Below are 27096 nucleotides of genomic sequence, written 5' to 3'. Positions count from 1 at the left end.
CATTGAATTCAAACTTCCGAGTTGTGTTTAATTCATGATTTCACACAAAACTAGTTTGATTAAAGAATCTAGATTCAAAAATTTGTTTTAATGAGGTCAGGATTGAGTACAATCCTACACGCCCTAACGTCAATCTCCTCTTATACCTCTAAATTTGAGTTAAACGGTCGCGAGTGTGTTAAACCATTTAATAGCCGAAGTCAAGTGTTGAAACCACAACCTCTTACAATCTAAACAGGAGAACTCAACCCAAAAAGGTGCAGTGGTTGTGGTCTTTGGAGAAGGGTTTTGGAAGAGATAGTATAGAAAGAAAATGGTAAAGATATAGCAAGATAGATGAGATAGAGAGGAATTTAAATGTTAACTTTTTCTTTTAATTTTTTTATTTAAAGGGTAAACTTACTAAAATACCCTCATGAGTCATGTACATGACTGGATTTTACCCAAAAATCTAATGCTCGTTAGGACAAAGGATGTAATGTGCAAGCTTTTTAAAACATAATAAATAATTGCTGAAAGTTGACGTAAACACAAAAGACGAAAAGTGCAATTTCCTCTTAGTTATTTTATCCCGTTTCTTTTTATAGTTTTAAAGTGTTATTGAAAGTACTATTTACAACGTTATTTATGATTGGCAAACTCGTATTAATTGTCATTACATCGATCTACTTCTTTCGATTAGGTTGCAGTTTGGTATTTATGATTGTACTCATTTAAAATCAATACATATTAAAAGTTGGGTGTGCTCTCTCAATCCTCTAGGTGACGACTATAAACATTTAGTGTTACAGGGGAAGGTTCATTAGGGAACACTAAAAAAATGGAGAACAGCGGGGAACCGACTCAAACGAACTTAGATTGGACTCATTCCAGCGGCGTTGAAACCGGCTTGTCGAACCCTAACTAGTATCTCTTAACCCCAAACCCTAAATCCTAACTCCTAAACTCTAAACCCTAAAGCTAAAAAATAAAGCTAAAACCTAAGCTAAACTGTAAAATCTAAACTATAAACCCTAAAAGCTAATTCCTAAAGGCTAAACCCTAAAGTTAAACCCTAAAGCTAAACCCTAAACCCTAAAGCTAAACCCTAAAGCTAAACCCTAAAAGCCAAACCTTAATATATTTAGGGTTTAGGGGTTATGATTAAGGGTTTAGGGTTAAGAGATCCTAGTTAGGGTTCGACGAGCCGGTTCCAACGCCGCTGAAATTAGTCCAATCGGAGTTCGTTTGAATCGGTTCCCCACTATTCCCCACTTTTTTAGTGTTCCCCAATGAACCTTACACTAGTGTTACATTTGTATATGTCAGAGCTCATAACATATATTCTAACTATCTAAGTTATGGTTATTTCTTACAGCTGGAATAGCCTATAATTATCCAAGAAAGCTGGCTAACAAACGTCCTAACCCATAGTAGGACAATCACAAGAACAACCATGTCTTTTTTGCCACAGGGTAAAACTTGCACAGGAGCTTTAATTATTTTTGTTACAATAATTGGAAAAATCTTCTTGTTCACCACCCTTTTGAAGTCAACATTCTCTTGGGTGCACTTTGCCAGAGAGACGACTTTTGAAAAATGTTGAATGAACTTTGATGATAAGCCACAAAAACTCGAAGTGCTCCCATGAGAGTCCTTGCCCTTTTGTGGATTCAACTTTGGTTGAATGGACTTACTGCCAGAGAAACAAACTACAGTAGAGGCACACATGTTACACCTTATAATCAATATGTTATACTTGTGTCTTACGCCCCACTTACGGTATGTGCATATAATGTAAATATGTGTGGACGTTCAGGGGGCAAACGTGAAAGTGCACGAATTTTAACGTTATTTTACTAATTTCGTGAAAATAACGTTAAAATAGGGGGATGGTTAATCATGAATCATGTGGTGGTGTTTATAGCCGAAAGACAAGGGAGTACATGCACTAATCGGCGTTTTTCTTAGTTGCTGAGTGTTATGTGTCTTATGTCCAAGCTTGATGCAAAACTACTATCGAGCCGGGGGTCTCACTGGAAGCAGCCTCTATATTCCTACGGGGTAAAGGTAAAACCGTCTACATTTTACCCTCCTCAGACCCTACCTTAACTTTACTATTGGTGGGATTTACTGAGTATGATGATGATGATGATGATGATGTTATACTCGTGTAATTAGAAATTTGGAAGTAATACACAAGCTACATGTCAGTTCACTCCACTGGAGATCTAGTAATAACCATGTGACATTTTTCAAAACATCATGTTGCTATATGCTAAGTGATTAACATATTGGGTGAAAATTAGTGATTTTAGAATACAACCAGCCGGTCGGATTGAGAACCAACTATATAAACGCTCTAGTTGAATCTATTTGAACCGTCTCCACTTGGAGCTATCAGTTGCTTGTTGAAGCTGGTTAAACCATCATATTAAACCATCATATTAAACCAGGTAGTTGAACTGGACTTCAATTGCTTTAAAAGTTTTTCTTTCAAAATATCATTTATTGATTCATGAACTAATTCTAATTTTATATTGAGTGAATTGCAAGGATTGTCCTTTATCTTTATACCTATTTGCAGACGATGTCCTTTATGTTTAAAATTGACGAGTTTTGTACTTATTGTTTCAAAATCTTGCATTGTATGTCCTTTAACCCTAATTCAGTTAATTTTTTCTCTTAAATTTGATCATGTGCACATGAGGACATTTTTGTCATTTAACCTTTAAAAGGACTAATTATGTTAATAACTTCAAAAAAACAACAGCTTTAAATAAATAAAAAGTTTTAACACATATATACTTACTATCCAGCCCACCATAAACCATCTTCCACCACCATCCATAAACTATCTACCACCACCATCCAGCCCACTGCCACCGCTTACCACCACATGCTGCCACCACCTCCCAACCGTAACCCACCAGCAACAACTAACAATCAAACCCATCCATCTCTCTCTCCTACACCCTAGAAATAGTTCCTCTATCAACATCCATATCAAATCTCCCATCAAAATCACTAGATTAACACAAGAACACTCAAATTAAGTTAAAACCCAAATCAAATAAACAAACATAAAATCCACAATTACCTATTAAATCTCAACATCTCAACAATAACCCGTCTTGACACTGTTTGTAAGTCACTGGTCTGTGCTGGGGTTCCGTCATATCAACGGCGGAGATGAAGGCGGCGGCATAGATGAGGTGGTTCTGGATGGGTGGTCGCTTAGAGATGGTGGTGTATGGCGTTTTGATGGTGACGAAGGAGTGGAGGTGCACATCAGCGGCAGTGTGGGGATGGTGGTGGTGGAGTCATAATTGTGTGATGTTGAAATCATGTAGATGTCTCATCCCTGGGTGTTTTGCAAAGAAGTGTGTGTGATCGTGTGCGTTGTGGGGATGATGAACCTGGTAATTTCTAAACCCTAATTCGTTAATCATTGGTTGGGTTAGTTTTTTGGGAAAATTGATTTGAGTTTTAAAGAATCAAGTGAAATTTTAGTTGGTGGCAATTGTGGTGTGGTGGTGATGTTGGAGAATGGTGGCTAGAGGTGGTTGTTGGTGGTTAATGGTGGCGGTGAATGAGAGGCAGAGAGAGAGAGAATGGTTAGAGAGAGAGCTAGAGAGAGAAGTAGATAAGGTTGTTTATATACACATATTCATATATTCTATTAATTTTGTATATTTATTTTTGTTTTATTTGTTAGTTTTTTTAAGTAAACTGGTAAAAAGACTAAATTACCCTTGTGTGAAATGATTTAACAGAAAAAATTAACTGGGTTAAGGTTAAATGACATCAAGTGCAAGATTTTGAAACAATAAGTACAAAACTCGTTAATTTTAAACATAAAGGACACCGTTTTCAAATGAGTATAAAAATAAATGACAATTCTTGCAATTCACTCTTTTATATTTGTTGTATTACGAATCCAATCCTAAAGATAAACTAGTTTCATATGACGTGTTTAAATTAGTTGTATTTAAAAAGACAAATTATAGAGATTATAAGAAAACATAAAAGTTTAAAAAAAACAAATTATAGAGATTATAAGAAAACATAAAAGATAATAGAAACACCATGAGCAAACCACTTTTAATCAAGATTGTTTTTATTTTTTTTTATTTTTTCAAATATTACTAATCTTTGAGGAAGTAAAAACAAAAATTATATATATATATAGAAACGGGATCAGGAGAAAACGGCAAAAAGTGTGAGAACGGTGAGAATGCATCCTGGCCGAACACGTGGCGTAGGGCTTGATCCGGGACCGAGGGATTTTTTGTAAGACTGGAAAATCGTGTCTTAACAGGTTTCTGACGACGCGCACAACATATGTTTCAAACATGGTTACGACTCATTTAACTACTTTCTACCTCATGTTTATAAAACAGTTCTATGTTTTATGTACAAAGATGAATAAATGATAGATCCTAACATTGTAATTTTAATTATTTTAAAAATTAAAAAAGTCAAAGGGTGTATTTTTCAGTCAAACAGGTCTAATCGTGTCTTAACAGGTACCCAATTGCTGGCCCTAGTTTTTTGTCTTTTTAGTATTCTTCTCCTTTCACGATTTTCGCGTTTGACATGCTTCTTTATTTTTTGCGTGCAAGATAATTTTGTCGTTCTGTAGATTTATTAATTATTTGGTGTTTATTGTTTTTTTCTCAGATTTCTTCTCTTTGAGTTAATTCTTTTTGTGTCACATAGTTAATAGTTTGGCGTTATGGCTTTTTCCATGTTATTTTTTGGCGTTTTGTATCTTTTTGTTAATAATTCATTACCATAGATTAATATTTTAAAAAATTGCGATAACTCGAAAATCAAAATAATCTAATAGTCTTCCGTAGGTGGGATTACATCGGAGATGTACCCATCGCTTTGTTCTTCACTTTCTTCAGATTCTTCTTCATCAAATTTCACTTTTGCGTATAACGCCATTAGCTCGTCTCTTCTTTGTTGCAGCCTATTCAAGAATATTACTGCATGCTTGGATTTTGGATCGTTTGAAGGTGTTAAATCACAGAGTTGTTCAATGATAGATAGCAACCCTGTCTTCAACATTTATTCCATTGGTCTTGAATATTGCACCCCGTTTTTATAAGTTACTTCAAGTGTTCCTTCTTCCTCATGCAATACCCAACTGCTAAGTTTTGGTATTTGTGGATCTTCAATATCATCATTATCATCTTCTGCTGGAAACTTTCTCTCCAGTCTTCTTATTACAGTTCTTGTTCTTTCACAATCGTTGTCTCTTGGAACCCCAAGGGCCAGGATATCCTTTTGAATATTTTCATTCATTCCCGTCATGGCTTTTATTGTTCTTACCTTAACCCTTCTCCTATTAGCGAACTTTATGATGAATCTTTTTCTTTCCTTTCAAACCTCCATGCAATAACCTTAGCCATTTTTTAAATTTTTTGGCGTTTTGGAGAATATGTGGCGTTTTAGTTTTTTTGGCGTGTTTGAACTTGGGTTCTGATGGTCTTCTTTTATATTGACTTTTTTTCCCGCGTATGTCAGGTAATTATGGCGTTTTGAAAAAGATAAATAAATTTAATATAATAAATGTTAGTAATTATGTTTTCCGTCGTTTCATTTTACTGTTTTTTGCAGTTTACCGTGTTTTGTTTTCAGACTCAATTGTTTTAATGGTGTAACACGTCAAATCTTTTGACGGTTGTAATTATGGCGTTTTGTTTTCCAATGGCGGTTAGATAACTATTGGACTTCTTTTGTTTTATATTCTTTTGCACATTTTTTCACTCTTTTTTTTTATAATATTAGTTGTTCAAATTAATTTTATTATAGTTTGGTAGTTTATTGGGGGGCTTTTGTATGACATTATGGTGTTTTACACGTATTTGTTAATTTTGGCGTTTTATTATATTTTTCGTTATAGCATTAACATTATTTTGTTGTTTATTAACTGACATTACAAAACAAACAATAGACAAAGAAAATTAAAAAAAAAAGTAAAAAAAAAACAAAGTAGAAACAACTTATTATTTTAAATTTTCAGTGTCATCAGTCTCTTTTTTCTTTTGAAACTACATGAAATGTGACAAATAAATGGCGTTTTGGGTTTGGCATTGTTTATTTTCTTTGTTCATGTGTTGAATTGTCTTTGTTGATGTTTGAGTCATAGAGCGACCCCTTGTGGGTGGATGCTATCTGCCACTGGTATAGGTCTCTTCATATCATCCAAACCTTCTTCAGGAACAAAGATAACAGTATGACATATGGGTGTCATCAGTCCCTCTTTTTTCAATTTTGTCCATCTCATGCAGCAAAAATTTTTCTTCACTCGCGTAAAAAATCATTAAATGAAGCTTCATGCAGAATTTTACTGAGTATCAAAGAAAAAGATGTTTGCTGTCGTTGTATTTTTTGGCGTTTTACATTGAGTTGTAAATTTTTTTAGCAACCACTGTGTGTTTTTTTGGTGTGATAAACGGAAGGTGGTGAGGCGTTTCTATTTATAGAATCTTTTTTGGCGCGTAGGTTAGGCGGGATGTTATTTTTATAACACAAAATATAAATAACATTTATTCGGATGTAAAGTTTGGCGTTATATATAATGGCGTTTCATATTTTATGACATTTTTGTAGCCAGAGAGCTTAAATAAAAACACAGAAAAAAGTACCCAGTGATAAAATTGGCGTTTTGTATTTATTTGGCATTTTATTTTCAATGGCGTTTTATGTGAGGAATGGTTTTTTTTTACTTTTTTCCCTTAATGACGCGCGTCCACGTAATAAAATTGGTGTTATTTACTAAAATGCTACCGCGCTAATCTAGTCCATAGATTGTTTTGATCGGACGATCCATAAGCGTTCTCTCTGTTCTCACACTTTTGAGCGTTTTCTTTAAATCCTGACCCTATATATATATATATATATATATATATATGGGCCGCTAAAATGAAAACCACCCCCAGTTGCGAGAACCACTCTCCACCAATCAGATAATGACAACCAAAAGGGTAATATAGTCATTTAATCAAAACCATCAAATCATCTCTCTCTCCTCTTTAAAGTCACTTTTTAAAGTCATTTCAATTTCTCACTCTTCAAAACTATCAAATCATCTCTCTTTCCTCTTTAAAGTCTCTTTTTAATCAAAACAATCAAATCATCTCTCTCCTCTTTAAAGTCTCTTTGTAAAAAGAAATTTATAAAAAAATTTTTGTAAAAGATTTTTGGTAAAAAAGTTTTTGTAAAAAAAAGTTTAAAACCGTAAAAAAAAACCTAAAAAGGTTAAAAAAACGTGTGTGTAAAAAAAATTTGTAAAAAAAATTTTAAAACCGTAAAAAATTTTTCGTATAAATTTTTGTTCTTTGTTAAAAAGTTTTTTGTAAAAAAAAATTGTAAAAGAGTTTTTTTGTAAAAAAAAGTTTAAAACCGTAAAAAACATTTTCGTAAAAAAAAGTTTAAAACCGTAAAAATTTTCTAAAAACATGTGTGTAAAAAAACGGCGCTTAAATACGGGGCGAAAAAAGGGCGTAAAAAACGGCGCGTAAAAAAAAACAGCTCGTAAAAACTGTAAAAACTGGGAGTAAAAAACGGCTCGTAAAAAACCGGGTGATAAAACGGCGCGTAAATAGGTGGCGTAAAAGCGGCGCATTAAAACGGGGCGAAAAAGACGGCGCGTAACACCGGGCGTAAAAAACCAGCGCGTAAAAAACTGGGTGTAAAAACAGCGTGCAAAAAACGGAGCGTAAAAAAACGTCGCATAAATACGAATCTTAAAAAACGGTGCCTAAACAAGGGGCGTGAATACAGGGCATAAAAACGCCGCGTAAAAAACGGGACGTAAAAAACGGTGTGTTAAAACGGGGCGTAAAAAATGGCACGTTAAAATAACGATGCATGGAAAAGTCGGGCGTAAAAACGGCGCGTTAAAAACGACGCGTGAAAAAGCCGGCAGTAAAAACGGTGTGCAAAAACCGGCGCGCAAAAAAAATTGTTTGGTTAAAAAATCTAAATTTAAAATGATTTTTAATTCAAAATTCTATTTAAAAAACAAGTAATATAATAATGCCAAAAAAAGTAATGAAAATCAATAAAGACAAAAAGACAAAAATGAGTAAATTACTAAACCTTTTGGATTAAAATATTAAAGACATAATAAGACAAAAAATATTTAATATTAGTTTTAATTACTTTTAATCTTATCCATCCATTTTGAAGATCTAATGGTTGAAAAGTGGTTCTCTCGGTTCTTACAACTAGGGGTGGTTTTCATTTTAGCGGTCCCCTATATAGGGGTCCCCTGTCCCCTATATAGGGGTCCCCTGTCCCCTATATAGGGAGCCGCTAAAAGGAAAACCACCCCCAGTTGTAAGAACCGTGAGAACCACTCTCCACCAATCATATTCTGCCAACAAAAGGGTAATTTGGTCATTTACCCCAATTGTCAAATCCTACCTCTCTCCACATTAAATACCACCACCTTTTTTAAATGTCAGATTGTATTGCCGTCTTTTGTCTCTCTCTCCTCATTCTCATTTTAAACTTCATCCATCACTGATGAAGATTCTCTCTCTCCTCATTCTTATTTGACACTTCATCCATCACTGATGAAGATTTTGATGAAGCAATTCTTCATCCTCTATCAAAAGCAAACATCCCTACTCCCCCTCTCTCTCGATGACATCCAGCCCTAACCTCACACCCACCACCACATCGCAACCACAACCCCCATCCCCCGTTACACGCTGAAGAACCACCACCACCACCGTCTGGTGGTGGTGCGACGACGGAAAGTGGCGGTTGTTGGTTTTTTACGGCGAGCTCCGGTGGTGGTGGCATACACGGCGGCGGTGGTGGTGGCGTACAGCGGCGACAGAAAGAGAGACAGAGAGAGATTGGGGAGAGAGAAAGAGGGCGGAGGCGGGCCGACGGCAGCGCCGCCGTGAGCGGCGGAGGCCCTGGTCTCCTCCCGACAAGTTGATGCTCGGGTCGACTTTGGATTCTTGGCCTGTGTTCTTGATATGTGTTCTTGAATGATGATGATGATACCGATGGTATTTTGGTATATTGGGTTTTTTATTTTTGTGTGTCTTGAATCTGATGGGTTTTGCTATGCTGGGGGTTTTTGATATGTGTTCTTTTGATCTCTGATTTGATTTGGTATGTTGGGGATTTTGATTTGTGTTCTTTTGAATCTGTGGGTTTTGATATGGTCGATTGGGGTGGCGATGATGAAAAAAAACATTGATTTAGATGACGATTGCGTGGCAAGGACGGCGGGGGTAGGTTTTTTAAACCTGCAACCCCATTTTTGCAATCTTTTGATTATCGGATAATCTGAGCCAAACCCCGTTTTTTTCGAGATACACTTTGTTTTGATGTTGTTGGTTTTTTATTTCCCCCCCCCCCCAGTCGATGATGATAACGATATATCTGAGACACCTCCCGAGTTTGCGATTTCTGGTTGCGTTCGTTTTTGTGTAAGAAAGTTTTTGTAAAAAAAATGTTAAACCGTAAACTTTTTAACGTAAAATGTAAACTTTTTAACGTAAAACGTAAAAAGTTTTACGTATAGCGTAAAACGTAAAACATAAAAAGTTTTACGCAAACCGTAAAAAGTTTAACGTAAAACGTAAAAAGTTTTACGTAAAACGTAAAAATTTTAACGTAAAACTTAAAACGTAAAAAGTTTAAAAAGTTTAACGTAAAACTTAAAACGTAAAAAGTTTAAAAAGTTTAACGTAAAACAAAAAACGTAAAACATAAAACGTAAAAACGTAAAAAGTGTAAAAATCGGCGTGTTAAAAAAGCGTGTAAAAAACGGCGCCTTAAAAAAACGACGCTTTAAAAACGGCGCGTAAAAAAATGGCGTGTTAAAAAAACGACGCTTTAAAAAACCCGGCGTAAAAACGGCGCGTCAAAAAACGTAAAACTTAAAAACTTTAACGTAAAACTTAAATTATAAAAAGTATAAAAAATCTTTAAAAAAATCTGAATTTAAAAATGTTTTTAATAAAAAAATTATGTTTAAAAAATAAAAAGTAATATAATAATACAAAAAACTAATAAAAAATAATAAAGACAAAAAGATAAAATAGAGTCATTTTACTAAATTACACTTTTGGAATAAAATATTAAAGACATAATAAGACAAAAAGTATTTAATATTATTTTTAGTTACTTTTAATCTCATCCATTGATCTTGAAGATCTAATGGCTAGAAAGTGGTTCTCTCGGTTCTTACAACTGGAGGCGATTTTCATTTTAGCGGTCCCCTATATATATATATATATAGGGCCAGGATCATTTCAGAACCATAAATATATATATATATATATATATATATATATATATAGGGGATGGTTCAAATGAAAACCACTTTTATTGTGAAAACTCGAAAACTAACTAAAAAAGCCTAAAAAAACCTAAAAAACATACAAATATATTTTTTTTTACAATTTTTTTTAGAAAAATCGCTACTTTTTATATACGGAAAAAATTTTTCAAAAAAAAAAAAAAATTTTTTTTTGGTTGTAGTGCACATGTGCACTAATACGGAAAGTCTAAACCACTTAACCCACCCCTCACCGACACCCCCCAAAAACCTAAACCCGCCAACCCCCCCCCCCCCAAAAAAAAAAAACCTAAATTCACCCTCCCACCAAAAGCCTAACCCCCCCCCCCCCCCACCCCCACCCCAGAAACCTAAACCCCCCACCCCCACCCTCCCGAAAACCTAAAACTAAACCCTAAATATAAACCCGAAAAAAACCTAACCCCCCCACCCCCACCCCCCAAAAACCTAAACCCCCCTCCCCCCCACACCCAAAAACCTAATCCTAATCCTAAACCTCCAAAAAAACTAACCCTAAAAGCTAAACTAGACTAAAAAAACTAATTTTAAGCATGTAATGTACATTGTAGTACATGTTATATTGCACATGTGCACTACTATAATAATAGTATTGAAAACAAGACGACACCATAAATCTTTTTTTATGTCATAAAAAATATGCTCGAATATACTTGAATGAAAGATAAGAAAATTTGTGATCTTATGGTGTCATTTTTGTTTTAAAATGATAACGTATGGAGAAATGGGAAATGTTTGAAAAGTTATATATTTTTTGTTCCAATTTTACCCCTCATTCATTAAAAGTCTTCCCCCCTCCTTTTTAGTGGGTTTTAGTTAGTTTTCTAGTTTTCACAATAACTAGTGGTTTTCATTTGAACCTTCCCCTATATATATATATATATATATATATATATATATATATATTGTTTTTATGTGTTTTCAGAATACTAGCCTATAATAACTAAAAGAAATAAAAAAGTTTGATTGATTATAGTATTTTTCTTTGTTTTTTAATGGTTATCTCATGAACCTAACCATATATATAAACACACACATCAGGATAGAATCTTGTGTATTACAACAGGTGAATAAAATAAAATTTAAATACTTAGTGATTTATCCTGTTATTATCATAGAAAGAATATATTTATAAAGTTTTATGTGCATTTGTAGCAATGTTTATAAATAATAAACTATATATATATATACTAGGTTAGAACCCCGTGTAATACACGGGTTGAATAAATGTAATTTTATATACCAAATAATAAAAAAGAAAATATCTTTAAAAACCTCGTTTATTACACATGTTAAATAAATGTAATTATATATACCAAATAATAAAACAATATATCTTTTAAAACCTCGTTTATTACATCAGTTTAATAAATGTAATCTTATATATTAAATAATAAAAAATATATATTAAAAAACCCCATGTATTGTACGGGTTGAGTAAATTTAATTTTATATATTAAATAGTGAAAAATTACATTTTTAAGAAAGTCATGTATTGTATGGGTTGAGCACATGTAATTTTATATATCAATCAATCAAAAGTTATATCTTGTTATATCTTTATAAACCCTGTGTATTATACGGATTGAATAATCTAATTTTATATACCACATAATAAAAAAGTTATATTTTTAAAAACCCGGTGTATTGCACGAGTTGCATAAATGCAATTCTGTATAATAAATAATAAAAATTTTATATCTTTAAAAAACCTCTTTTATTGAATGAATTTAATAAAAAATTATATCTTAAAAAAACGAACGAATATACTCGATATATGATGGATGGGGTGATTGCGGTGATGGTTCTTATAAATGCTACGTAAACATTTTTGAAATAAGTTCTACCCCTAACTACTTTAGTTTAATAAAATAAATAAATCATTTACATTATATTAATTTATATTTAGTATACCTCTTTTTTTTAATTTTAGGATAAATAATTTTAAAATCTAATAAATATTTCAAAATATTATATTATCTTCTATACGAATTGTTTAAATTTATATTAGATTTAATTTTATAATTATCTTTTAATTAATATTAATATTATTTTATCTTCTATACGAATTGTTTAAATTTATATTAAATTTAATTTTATAATTATCTTTTAATTAATATTAATTATCTACAATTAAGTAGGAGAGAAAAATTAGATGGCTTTAATGAATGACATGTGTCCCTTTATTGGTTTATTATATAGTATAGATATACATTTCAACAATAACTCTTTGATTTTCTTGGATAAATACAATATTTGATAAAAATCTTTTGGTTGTGAGACACGTACCTTATCACTAGATATTATTCTTTAAAATTCAAGGTTTTGTTCACTTTGTAAATATTTAATGAAACCTTAACCACTAGGATATTATTCTTTAAAATTCAAGGTTTTGTTCACTTTGTAATATTTAATGATAATTTATATATATATTTTTATTTATTGTCCCTATTTATTGCGGATTTAGTTATTTCTATGTATTTTTTTTATTTTCCCTACTTATTAGGAATTTAGTTTATATATTATTCTTGTAGATAAATCTAGAAATTCTGAAATTAATTCCTTCCAAAATCATTGATAGTTAAATGGGATATGTGGCAATCAAAAATCCTTTTTTATTAGATAGATATAAATATATATATTTATAACATTGTTCAGTTTTTTAAAACCGATCCAACTAGTAGACTTGTAAAGTGGTGGACGTCTAGAAAGTAAGGTGGTCAGTTCTGATCCAGTTATAAAAACATTAGTTAAAATTAAAAAGATTGTTGTTAAACTCTTCTCTACAAATTTGGTTTTATTTAGATATCTGTTTTAATTATTTTAACTGATATCTATATACTATATAATAAAAGAAACCTGATTTGGGACACATGTCATTCAATGAGGGCATTAATAATTTTTAGATAAATTTTAAATTCCAAATTAAAAAGATTTAAATATTATATTAGAATTTTATCTTGATTGTAAATCTAAAATCTAATATAAATTTCGTAAATTTTTCTTTCCCTTCTGGAATCAAATTTGATTTTTGTGATAATTAAAGTTTTGTCAAGAATAGAAAAAATCATTATTTAATCTATCTAATATATTAATATTCAAAATAATGTAACTTGACTTACGTCAAATGAGATAACAATATCAATTTGTTTTTTAGCAAAAAAAATGTGTTGAATAATAAAATGAAGAACTTAGGTTGTGCATCATATATAAATCCAAATTTTTTGACTAAATCAGCTTTTTAAAGATATAATTTTTAAGGATATAATTTTTTTAAGGATATAATTTTTTTATTATTTGGTAGATTTTTCAATCCGACTATACACGAGTTTTTTAAAGATACGATGTTTTTAGTATTTAATATACAAAATTACATTTATTTAATCTGTGTAATATACTATGACTCTTTTTTAGATCTATTTAACACGTGTAATATACGGGGTTTTTAATGATATAATTTTTTGTTATTTGGTAGATTTATTCAACCCGATTATACCCGGGTTTTTTAAGGATACGACGTTTTTAGTATTTAGTATACAAAATTACATTTATTTAATCTGTGTAATACACATGGTTTTTAAAGATATAATTTTTTTATTATTATTTGATATATAAAATTATATTTATTTAACACGTACAATATACGGGGTTCATAAATATATAACTTTTTATTATTTAATATATAAAATTACATTTATTAAACCCGTGTAATACACGGGGTTCTAACCTAGTTATTATATATATAACAAATCAGGGTGCTTGGCTACACTACCCTAACACCCCTTCTACTTTTAAAATTTGCCCACCCCGTAAACTTTCAGCATTGACACTTATACTCTACAACTTTCTAAAAACTTTGAAAATCTCATTTTAACCCTCTCGAGTTTCTAAAGTTTCAAATTTACCATTATTTAACTTAAACATACGTGGTCGGTATAAATTAAAGTTTGTTTACGTTTCGACATAAATGTTTTTTCAGAAATGAGTTAAGTCAAATATAATACGTTTTTGTGTTTATTTTTATGTACGTTTTCAATTGATCTAATGTAAATTTTGTTCGAAAATAAATCAAGTCAATTATAATACATTTTCATTAAAGGATATAAATTCAAGTTAATTTACATTGTGTGGGGAGTAAAATTACTACTTTAAACTAAGTATCCAGTTGGATTTTCAAAGTTATCTTATAGAAAAAAAATCGTTTTGGGTCAAGGCTGACTAACTCAATCATTGCATTTAACAGAATTAAGAAAGGCCTTTAAAACCAAAAAATAAAGAAAGAAAGAAGGCATGGGTAGTTCCCAGAAAACTAACTATATCTGGTGGTTACGTGTATTTAAGTTATACTATAGTAAATGGGCCCGGGTGAGTTTTTCTCTCCAGACCTCAAGTTTGAGTCTGGGTGATAGGGCTTTCTCATTGAAGGGTTTAAATTGGGGATCTATTGTGCGAGTGGGCTCTTTAACGCAAACCCGATTAAAACAATGTATGCTAAACCTCTCGGCGTTCACAAATAATTCACACCTTTAAAAAAAATTCTCACAAAACTGATTCAACTTTGCGACTAAGTCATAATGATGATTGGCCACTTGTGCAACTAATTTTGCCAATGGATGTTTGTTTTTTTATTCTTGGTACATATAGATAAAGTAAAGTCAAAAGTCAATGAAATTTGTCATTAATACCAACTTAAATATTCTTGGATAAGTATATATACAAAGCCAGCCTCTCTCCATTTCTTCACATCAAAACCTACACAACTATATATCTTTCCTTCAAGTGTCTTACAACCCAACTCAAAACTCTTCTTCAATACTTACAATAAGAGAGAAGGGAGTTGATTAAAAGAGAGAAATAGGACCGAGCGAGCGAGATATATAAGCGTTCACTGAGATATAAGCGTGTGTACGAATACAAATACATCGCAAAGAAAGAGAGGGGAGAGAGAGATCGGTATATGTACATACATACACTGACTGATAGATAGATATATAAGGAAAGAGAGATGGATGGTGTGGATTATGAAAGGAAGAAGGAGAGATCATTAGAGATAACACCATCATGGGCAGTAGCAGTGGTGGTGTTTGTCATACTTGCCATTTCAATTGCTCTTGAATACATCCTTCATTACATTGGCCATGTATGTTTTCTATCTTTCTCTCTTCCTTGTCATACAAAACTGACTCAGTGTCATAATCTTTGTTATTAGTTGTTAATTACAGCAAAACATATCATATATTCTGCCTAAGGGAATCCCCATCAAATCTTTTATGATTTTTATATCAATATCATATATTCTGCCTAAGGGTGTCCATATTAAGGATTTCTAGGAGAGGGTACAATTGTGTTTTTAGGGGTAATGTATAGTCGTAGATTTGTAACTATGTGTATAGACTGTTTGTGTTGTTATATCTGTCTTGTTTACCATGCACTCTTTCACCACTCATGTTATATTGGTAGCTTCATACACACACACCTCATGTTCTGTTTAGATCTTTCCTGGGTGTTTTGGAGCCGAGGGTCTCACTGGAAGCAGTCTCTCTATCCCTAGGGGTGGTGGTAAGGTGTGCCTACATCCCACCATCCCCAAACCCTACCAATAGTTTTGGTATTTGTGAGAATTTACTGGGTATGGGTATGATTGATTGATATTCTGCCTAAGGGAATCCCCATCAAATCTTTTTATGATTTTTATATCATATAATTAGTTTATCTAAACTTTAGAATATGAAACAAGTAAACTATAATGTTTACCATTGTTATTATTTATTTATTTGTGAATTCCATAGTGGTTACAACACAAACACAAGAAATCACTCCATGAAGCCCTTGAAAAGATTAAAGCAGGTAAATTACTAGTCTTCTTTTTTTGTTGTTGAAGTTGTTCAATATGTTCATGTTGTTTTTCTTCAAATATGCTTCCAGAGTTGATGCTTCTAGGGTTCATATCATTACTACTAACTGTGGGTCAAGGACCAATTTCTGATATATGTATTCCAAGTCGTGTTGCAAGAACATGGCACCCTTGTAACAAGGATAAACCCGACGATTATTACTATGATCCTTGTCTTAAAAAGGTAAGAATTATGCTATCATTTTGCAGATTTTTTTTTTGTTTCGTTTACGCATAACAATGACGCAAATTGTACATGTACATGTAAACAAAATACGTACTAGAAAAGGGACCGGTGTCCTAACAGCTTCCGACACAACAAATTTTGTCGCAAATTCCTACACATTTGCGATAAGTTTCCTAAAATATATATAAAAAAATTGTGACCAGTTTCTACGCATTTCCGATGGATTTTTGCATAGGAAACAGCGTCCTAGTTTGGTAGTAGTGTTGTTCATTACAATCAGCGTGGTGTGTAACAACGTTAAATGATCAAAAGTCTTATGTTTTTTTTGAATTTTGTTCAGGGAAAGGTGCAAATGGTGTCAAACTATGGGATACACCAACTCCACATATTTATATTTGTCTTGGCTGTGATTCATGTCTCTTATTGTATTCTTACCTTGATCTTGGGTAGAATCAAGGTACAATCTTAATTGAATGGCTTTCTATATACGTATACACAAGGGCGGAGCTAGTGTACTAGAAGGGGTCGCACGGGCTGCCCCTCAACCCTGTCTTCGTACCATTTTCATAGTGTAAAAAAAAAAGATAACAAATTTCGATTTTATACGAAGGATACCCCTGATCTTCCCCTAAAAAAATTGGGATGCCCCTGAATTTTTGGGCTAGCTCCGTCACTACATACATATGCACTCACATGCACATAGAACTTTAGAATATAAGTGTTTGACAAATATTGATATAGATGAGGAAATGGAAGGTTTGGGAAGATGAAACGAAGACTGTTGAATACCAGTACCATCATGGTAAGTGCATTATATTCAAGTTGGGAGCTTTTTGATCTATAAATATGTTTAAGTTTAACTGAAAGTATATATACTTGGTCACTTCAGATCCAGAAAGATTTAGATTTGCAAGAGAGACAACATTTGGACGTAGGCACTTGAGGTTTTGGAGTGACTCAACAATTCTCCTATGGATCGTAAGCACTCATTTAGACTTTTTATAAAAACCAAATCCTTACCCAAATTAATTTTGATGCATTAAAACATTATTATTTATTAATATTATATTTTAGTTTGTGATTATCTTAGAAATAAAAGGTCAACATATTACTCGTGTCCTAAACAAATGTTATCTTCACATTATTGGTCTTAAAGAGATAATTTTAATAATTTCCCAAAATTAGTTATAATATTTTTTTTTTATAGATTTTCAAACATATAAACAAAAAATTCAAGTAAATCCAGCATGTGCACGAGTTGACCTTTTAATACATTTTAAGAAAGTGTGGCCATTCTAAAACTAAGGCACCACCACGTACAAGGGCCAGTTGCGTTATTTATTGAATATATTAACTGTTGGAATTAATATTGATTTGACCAATTCCTTATATAGGAAGTTGACAATTATTGAAATTCTTTAAATAGGAAGTTGACAATATTTTGTGCCTTTTGCGTGTTTGGGTCCGGGCGTGTGTATTGTTGGCGTTTTGCCCGTTTAGATCGGAGGTGTGTACTAATGAAATTTACTTTTAAAAAAATACATATATATTGACATTGTACCACGATATTTAGAAAAATAAAAACAATATATGTTGAGTATGTATTGAAATTGTACCAAGATATTTAGAAAAATAAAAACAATATACGTTGAAAATGTTTCTAGTGTAATCTCATTTATATATTTGGTATATGTCACTTATCATTAATTAATTATGTGATTAAAAATGATTTTGACGTTTTCTTTTTATGCATATTACTTTTAATAAACAGTCGGTTATCCAATAACAACGTTACATTAGTCCTTTCATCCCAAAAAGTAGGATGTTTGACTTGTAAATTACAATATAATAAATAATCAGTTTAAATATTATACCTACCTATAAAATAAATAAATAAATAAATAATATAAAAATGGTTGATTAATATATTGACATTTTTCTGAACTTAGATATATTTTAACTGTGATATATTTTTCTGAACTTAGATATATTTTTAACTGTGATATTTTTCTGAACTTAGATATATTTTTAACTATAAACATCATGATAATTTTCTTTTTTGGAAAAATGTAGGGATGTTTTTTCAGGCAATTCTTGACATCTGTAGCAAAGGTTGATTATCTTACCCTTAGACATGGGTTCATCAATGTAAGTACCTAAAAAATACCCTCCAAGCTTAATCATTTTGAACTACTTTTTTGTTATTTTTTATTAATTTTAAAAATATTTTGTGTAATTACAGACACATTTAACTCCGGAAAGTCAACATCAGTTTGATTTTCACAAATATATTAGTAGATCGCTTGAAGAAGATTTCAAAGTTGTCGTTGGAATAAGGTAATTTGTTGTTTTTATTAAGTATTTTGTATTTTATTGAAAATATTTTAAAAATGGAATTTATAACATATTATATTGTCGTATATGCAGTCCTATTGTGTGGTTTTTTGCTGTTTTGCTTCTTCTCACCAACACCCATGGTAAGCAATGACAAATTCATAGTTTTTATATTACAATTTTTTATACAATACAAATTTCTTATATACTTGCAAATAATTAATAAACTAATGCTTTTAATTTAAATAAATACAAGAGATTCTTAACTTTTATATTTATTCCATTGACAGATTGGTATGCATACCTATGGCTGCCCTTCATCCCACTAATTGTAAGTACTATTTTCATCATCGTCCCCACAAGATTTGTCAAACAAACATTTAAAACATTTTATTTTATACAAAGGGTTGCTTAAATCAACATGTCCATGTTTTGATTTGATTGATTTTGACCCTAAACGCCGTTTGACCTTCTGTACGCTTCTGTTTCAGGACATGTTTCATTTTTTTCAAATGTTATTTAAGGACAAGTTTCAATTTTCAAACGCCTTTTAACGACATGTTGACATGTTTCACTTTTTAAACGTTTGTTCAAGGAGATGTTTCTAAATTTTAAACACTTGTTTTAAAGACATGTTTTATTTTATTTCTTTTTTCAAAAACCGGTTTAAGGATAAGTTCTAACTTTCAAACGCCCATTAAGGACATGTTCCACTTTTTAAACGTCTGTTTACGGATATGCTCCTAAATTTTAAACGCTTGTTTTAAGGACATGTTTCATTTTTTTTTTCAAAAACCGGTTTAAAGACAAGTTCCAACTTTCAAACGCTCATTAAGAACATGTTCCACTTTTTAAACGTCTGTTTAAGGACGTGTTCGTAAATTTTAAACGCTTGTTTTAAGGACATGTTTCATTTTGTTTTTCAAAAACCGGTTTAAGGACAAGTTCCAACTTTCAAACACCCAATAAGGACATGTTCCACTTTTTAAACGTTTGTTTAAGGACATGTTCCCAAATGTTAAATGCCTGTTTAAGGACATGTTCCAATTTTTAAACGCCCATTTAACTGTTTAAGGACATTTTCCAATTTCTAAACTTCCGTTTAACGTCACGTTCCAATTTTTAAACATGTGTTTGATGGGAGTACATTCAGTAAAATCAAAGGCGGGTCACGTTTAGCACAACCCTGTATCTAACACCTGGAGTGCATGAAGTGTCATATCAATAATGTTGATCAATTTTATGTAATGACAACCAATCATGTTAACAATGCAGATAATCCTGTTGGTTGGAGCAAAGTTACAAGTGATCATCACAAAAATGGGGAGAAGAACTCATGAAATGGCAGATGTGGTGAAGGGTACACCCATGGTTCAGCCAGGTGATGATCTCTTCTGGTTCGGTCGACCTCGGCTCATACTCCTCTTGATCAACTTTGTCCTCTTTCAGGTTCACAAATCCACAACATTTTATTTCAATTTCCCACATAGGTTTGACATTGTGTTCTAATCTTTTCTTGTTGATTTTGCAGAATGCATTTCAACTAGCATTCATCTTGTGGAGTTGGGTAAGTATTTTCACCTCGAATCGGAATGAATTTGACACAAAAATAGTGTTTCGATCTATCATTTTGCTTGTTATGGTACTAAGTAGTTGTTTGTTGTCCTTCCTTGTAGTACACGTTTGGGTTTAAGTCTTGTTTCCATCATCGTAACGAAGACATCATAATCAGAATCACAATGGCGTAAGTTGCCGTTACTTAAGAGTGTCGTATAATCTTAAGCCTGGCCAGGTTGGGTAACAGGTCGAAATGGGTTCGGATCAGAACATGTTATTTTATAAAAGTTTCATTTTGGTATTGTTTTCTAAGAGTGGGCCCCGTTTGAACCAATCGTACCATCCGTTAAATAATTTGAGTAGACACAAATAAACCCATCACAGTATCTTTTTACCGAAATTAACCAATTTCTTGAAGAATGGAAGCCAAGCTTATATAATGTTTAGTAACTCGTGTGCGCATTGGAATTTTTTGTACTAGCGATATAACATTAGTGTGTTGCGTGCTTTCAGGGTCGTGATACAGTTTCTATGCAGTTACGTGACACTACCTTTATACGCGTTAGTAACACAGGTAATGTGTCCGCTTTACTTCTAGGTTATAACAACATCGTACGACCAGCAAAAGTGCGATCAAGTTTTTGACTTTTTCGGGTTTTTGTTTGACTTTTCAACAGATGGGTTCAAGAATGAGAACAACCATATTTAGTGAAAATGTAGCAAAAGCACTAAAAACATGGCACCACACAGCCAAAAAGAACATCAAGCATAGCCACCATTCCGGCACAAACTCACCATTCTCAAGCAGACCAGGAACCCCACTTCATGGAAGCACATCCCCAATGCATCTTTTGCATAGATACAATGACAATAGTCTTGATAGTCTCTCAAACTCCCCGAGACGGTCGGGTTATGAACACGAAGGTTGGGCTAACGAGTCTTCTTCAAACTACCACTACAAACATCGAGAACCCGAAAACTTCACAAGAGACGAAGGGCCCGATATTGAAGAAGGTGAGATTCAAGAGCCGGTCTCAAGCTCGACCCAGATGCAGTTAGAACCGAGACCGATTAGGACTCAACATGACGTTGATGTTACGGATTTTTCGTTTGGTCAGGGTAAATAAGTATTATATGGTATTCCAAAATACTTGCACAACTATATATATCATTATTTTCGATTTGTTGAACATGTAAGTTTAAATTTAAATCAATTGAGAGTTGAGTGAAGCAATTTATGCCAACTCAAAAAGAGTTCAAATGAGTGCAAGAATCGGCATCGTATCACATAAAGGATGTTAACGGTTCAATCCGGCTGGTTTTACGAGTTTAGGCCAAACCGCAAACTATTCAAAAAGTGACAAACCGGCTGGACCGGCTGATTTTAGCAGTTTCCGTTTAAACTGGGTTTATTTTTTCATAACCATTAATTTTTTTAAAATTGATGAACTGATAAAGATATTTTCATAACTGCATATTTCATGTATGAAATTCATAAAAAGAAATAAAAGACTAAACATCTGTTTCATGTTACATGGAATACTCCAAAGTCCAAACCAACCCGCCAAAACCGAACAATATAAACCTCAAACCAGAGGAGACAAAACAGAAAACTGTCCGAAATTACTATTACTAATGCCTATAAATCGCAACATTGCAAAACTGTCCGGAGGAGACGAAACAGAAAACTAATATCTTTCTTAATTCTTGCTATACGGGGCCCATTACCCGAGGTTTGCGAGCTAAAAATATAACTGTCTGATCCAGAAGGGTCCAAAACCGAAAGAAACAGATGACTAGTTACACATACACAAAATCAACAAGCTCCGGGTTTCAGAATATAATAACTAAACATTGTCAGTCGCATCTCTTTCGGGTTCGTCAGTCTTGCTCTTCGTTCCCGCAGCAGTCAACCTCTCTGTTGCCAATCTTTCCTCTAAAGCTCGGGCACCCCTTTCCCTGCATTTTTGTATTAACTCTCATTATTATTATCGGCTTATCTTACCACCTTCTTTGATGGCAATAAATTATCAAGGAAACAAGAGGTGACAATTTGTATTAGCTATTATTATCAGTATGTTGAGCCTAAGTAACTTCCAAATATATATATGAATAGAAGTGCATTGCGATAGTTAGTTAGTTAGTTACCTTCTCCTAGTTGCCTCAATGGGATCAGAACCCGGCAATGGAGCACTGCCAACTGTGTAGCCCCTAGCATCAACGGACGCTTCAGATCTTCCACAAAGCATTCGATCAAATATTGAAGCCATAGGATCAATCACTGGTCTGCGAAACCACGTTAAGATAGCTTTTAGCTCAGACAAAAACGGACCAAATTGTTTACAAGCCATCCAAATTGTGCTCTAAATGCATAAAACATTCTATATCCCTTAATTATAAAAACTACCTAAATGCATTACCTTAGAAATTCTGGGAAGAAAGTAGAGAAGGCAAATTCATCACTGGGGTCACCCTTAAATCCTGTTTCCTGTTTCCTTTGGAAGTATCTGAGGTAAATCCAGCCGATATATGTGCCGAATATCAAGATTGGAAGGTATGCTGCTGGCTCTATTGTAAAGAAGCTTGCAACAATAGCCAACAATAACACGATGGATGGCAACCACTGCATCGCACAAAAACAAACATGCACATTAACAGTTAAGATTCATTCACAAAGAAGGTATTATGATCTCAAAAAGCCAAACATTGCATTCTGGCATTGTCCAAAAGTTTTAACTACTTGTATTAGTGATTTATGTTGTTCCAATATTAATCTCATTTTTGTAATATTAAGAGTTGGATATCTTTATGAAATAAAAAACACTTTGGGCAACTGTCAATTAGTTGAACCGTCTCCTTTTAAGCTGTTGTTTTTATTTCACATGTTTGACCCGTTAAAGATAAAGCATAAGCTGAATTGACTCATTCAGAAGTAAATGAGGTAAAATTGTCACTTCCATTTCATAAACTTTGGTACCTTTGCTTTAATTTTCAATGGAGAAATTTCTTGGTCGGGAATGATTTGCTTGACACCGACTAAGAGCCCTGAAAGTACCCCACTGAATCCAGAAAGAGGCATGTAACTACCAAAAAAGAACAAATTCATCAGACATCTAAAAGGAAGACAAAAAGAACGCAAATGTAAAGTGGTGTAAAAAGGATGTCCGCATTACTTACAGATAATTTTCCTGCATCGTTACATAGTACAAAGAAATGGCTGTGATGAACACCAACACAGAAGTTAAGAAATTGACGATGAAAATGAACTTCAAGAATTCTCTAGATCCCCAGATTGGCTCAAGAAGCTTCCCAATGAAAAGAAGACCAATTGTACTGCTAAGCACCTGTTTAACAAATGTCATGAAACTGTTCTACTATGTTTTATATTTTTATAAGTATGAAAATGGTTCATACCCCATGTAGTGTTTGTTCTATATAACCAGCTGTAATGAGATTCCAACCAAAAGGAATTGTCCTGTAATTTATAAAAAGCACGATATGGGAAATATAAGTGATAGTAATTAGGTTGTAAATGGAAACTAATGAGCTTACAATTGCATCTGGTTTTGCAAGTTCTGTGAACTGCTGTAAGGAGTTGAAAATTATTGACTTCATATGTAGTTAACGGAACTTCATAACCAAGATTAATTTATTGATTCAAATTGTTACAGATTTCGGTTCTGTATTTGGATGAATACCAAGTGGTTTGCCACTATACATTGAACAGTTTGTTGATTACAGTTGATCAGGAAGAAGTGCCCATGTATGGCCTTAAAGATATATGTCTTCTAAACTGCTATCATAAGTGCCTATGATCCTTTAAAGAACATCTAGTGCAAGATGATGAACCAGCTAAACATGCTGAGTGCCTTTTAGTCTAAGTTAAGTGCTGAACCGAACCAAATGAATTTAGTAGAAGTTAAGACTATCATGTTTCTGCAACTATGGCAAACAAGTATGAGACAGTTCAAAGCGTGTTCTGAGCGTTCAATATAAAATTATGCTTTATATATACATGTTAGTTGTTCATTAGTATAGGACTGTAAGATACTAAGATGTCGAAGTATGGATATGGATTATATATTATGAATTTAAATACTTAGATTACAAAGATTCCATGTACTAAGTCATGCCTGTAAGTTGCAACTGCAACAAAATCGAGATACATGGACGTTGAAGGAAAAGATGAAGACTTGGGAGATCAAAACAGCAAAGCTGTATGCACGAGTCGTAATAAACTAAAATTCAAACATGCCCTAAAGTCTAGTAGTTACCCTCATAAGTTTCTCACAGTCACAGACATGAACACCAAAGAAGTTTAGTTATATAATATAGCTCCAAATAAACCAAAACAAGTAGATAAGAAAAATTCAACTTCACAACTATGAATATGTCCAACTACATCCAAAAGAGGCTATGTTGATGTGAATATCACTCCAAAGCCTAAATGCATTATACATCCATGTCCATATTGGTATGTATAAGCAGGATATATCAATCCCGCAAAAGGAACTTGGTCCTTGATACTATCATATCTAGAAAAATAACTAGGGTTGATTTCATCTTGGGATCTTTAAAATATAAAGTTATAAACATTCAAAACGATTCTCTTAATTTCAAGAAACTATTATGCATATCCTTTAATTAACTTCCTCAACACCTAGTGGTCAAAAACAGTTTCAATCTCCCAAATCTTTCACTACCCCTATATCAATCATCTAATCCATAAGACATCCATTCTCATAAATCAACCAATCAATCAAATTCAATATAACTTCAAAATCACACACCTATACTACACAATGAAAACAAATCAACAATACCTGGCAGGAATCAGGGCAACATAAGTAACCACAGAAGGAAAGATCTGCACAGCAATGTATCCACAAACAAGCACAACCACTAAACCCTTACACAGCCTCGTAAATCCCGTAAACAAGTTCGCACCCTACCAGGAACCAATCAAACAACAAATCACAAACAAATTCATTAATCTCTACACACAGTTTCAACTTTCAACACGGATAAATGAATAGATTCAATTAGGTTAAATGTAGTAATAATCGATGAGATTTGTACGGATAAATGAGGAACTTACTGCCGGAGAACTCATGATGAGTGGATAGTGTAGGTGTAGCTGATTAGATTTGATGTGATCTGAATTTTGAGAGTGTGGTGGTAGATCGGAGTGAGGCGACGGTGTTACGGTGGTCGGAGATTGGGGAATTTGATGGGGAGGAGTAGATCTTGGGGTTGAGTGAGATTTAAGGGGTGAAGTTATTGTCACGTTGAATGTTAATCAGGGGTTTTAGAGGAAAAAAAAAGATGCTTCAAGGTTACGTCATGTGATTGCTTATGGAGTTTGAACATTTCTAAAGGTAGATAATTTTTATTGAAATAATGGAAAGAGTGTTTTGATTGTTTATGTGCTAAATTGTGCTAAAGGAAATTGATTGTGAGTATGGTTGCAGAATTCGTTAGACGTTTTCTGGTCGGATTTGGAGTACTTTGGGAGTATTCGGTCTAGGCGGAGATTACTTGAGCAGTAATCAGCCTAGGTGAACAGTACTCGGACCTCAGCAGCCAACCTTGTAGCGAGTACTCGGAGAGTACTCGGAGCCTAGACGGGACTTTTACAACCATGAACAGGTGGCGGAAAAAATTGGGGTATCTGGTAGCGTGGGCTCAACTCAGGTGGTGGTACGTGTGGATGTCCTGAGGGTTCTCCCTCATGAGTAGGGGGTGTATGTGGGAAGGCTGATGCAAAACGGACTCGCTGAATCCAGCTAGAAGGGCCAACTGACATGGGTGGCTGTGATGAGTTGTCGCTAGTAACATGAGTGGGGGTATGTGGGGGTGTATCAGTAGGTGTGGAAACAAGAGCAGGTGTAGCAGGTGCAGCTGACATGACATCATCGTCATCTACAGGGTAAGCCTCTAGGCCTGCGGCCCGGAGTGCGGAAGTGGTCACTGACTCCCAAGAGTCAGCGTCAGAAACGGGATCGGAATCGGATGAAATGTCAATAACGGAGACTATAGGTGATGCTACCTCCAAGATAGTGATGTCGAAAACCTCACCATCGCCAAGATCCTCCTCATCAGGGTGGTCGACCTCGAACACTGGGACCTCAGCGTCGTCATCTAAATCAACAATAATGAATGGCCAATCCTCAGCGGGGATGGCAGCAAGTGGAATGGCATGGATAGGAATAGGCTCGACGACATGCTCGCCATCGGGATGCCTAATGTTGAGCTGGTCGTGAATGGGTAAGAGTAGGGCAAGAACGTCGTCTACAAAAGGAATATCGTCTCCAAAATCAGGTAAGGCAAAAAGCTGGAAATCATCTAAGTCCTCGTCATTAGACATCATCTCAGGATCAGACTCGGAGTCGGAAGTAAAGATCTCCGAAACTGGGGCAATCACATCATCAGAGACGATCGCCCTCGGGTCATGCTCCTCGGACAACCTGCTACTCTCTGAAGAGGACATGAGTACCTGCAACATAAAAATCATGGCATATATACATATATTAATTATTACTACTTAATATATATAGTTACACACAAGGATGCAAGCAGTTCCTAGTTGAATACTTTTTGTGCACCCTAAGTCACGTAAGTGTCCTTGCTTGGTTTTTGAAAAATGAATTTATGTAGTGGACCTCGCGGAAAGTTTTATGCAATGAAAACTTTTTGAAAAAAAAAATCTTTTGTATGAGAGGATCCTAAGGATTGTAGACTAGACTCGAGAAAGAATCCTAGTTCATTACAATCGAAGCTCTGATA

The 27096-nt window shown here is 33.6% G+C and overlaps 2 protein-coding genes across 2 annotated transcripts; one reads left to right on the top strand and one right to left on the bottom strand.

Annotated features, from left to right (window-relative positions):
• The first annotated feature begins 15074 nt into the window (after positions 1 to 15074).
• LOC110877660 (MLO-like protein 12) lies at positions 15075 to 21554 on the top strand. The gene is made up of 15 exons (XM_022125822.2): positions 15075 to 15479; positions 16129 to 16186; positions 16265 to 16416; positions 16760 to 16876; positions 17161 to 17221; positions 17309 to 17397; positions 18493 to 18567; positions 18662 to 18756; positions 18847 to 18896; positions 19044 to 19084; positions 20029 to 20202; positions 20285 to 20320; positions 20430 to 20497; positions 20824 to 20884; positions 20988 to 21554. Exons 1-15 carry the CDS (start codon positions 15345 to 15347, stop codon positions 21435 to 21437), a joined length of 1662 nt encoding a protein of 553 aa, XP_021981514.1. The 5' UTR covers positions 15075 to 15344; the 3' UTR covers positions 21438 to 21554.
• A 370-nt stretch (positions 21555 to 21924) lies between these two features.
• On the bottom strand, positions 21925 to 25637 carry LOC110877659 (rhomboid-like protein 19). Its single transcript, XM_022125821.2, has 8 exons — positions 25409 to 25637; positions 25134 to 25258; positions 23725 to 23785; positions 23488 to 23654; positions 23288 to 23393; positions 22731 to 22933; positions 22459 to 22596; positions 21925 to 22269 (listed from the first exon to the last, which is right to left on the bottom strand). Exons 1-8 carry the CDS (start codon positions 25421 to 25423, stop codon positions 22158 to 22160), a joined length of 927 nt encoding a protein of 308 aa, XP_021981513.1. The 5' UTR covers positions 25424 to 25637; the 3' UTR covers positions 21925 to 22157.
• Between the last annotated feature and the right edge of the window lie 1459 nt (positions 25638 to 27096).

This window comes from Helianthus annuus, chromosome 9 (assembly GCF_002127325.2).
Source record: "Helianthus annuus cultivar XRQ/B chromosome 9, HanXRQr2.0-SUNRISE, whole genome shotgun sequence".
NCBI lineage: Eukaryota > Viridiplantae > Streptophyta > Magnoliopsida > Asterales > Asteraceae > Helianthus > Helianthus annuus.
This window is presented reverse-complemented; position numbering and strand designations above follow the sequence as displayed.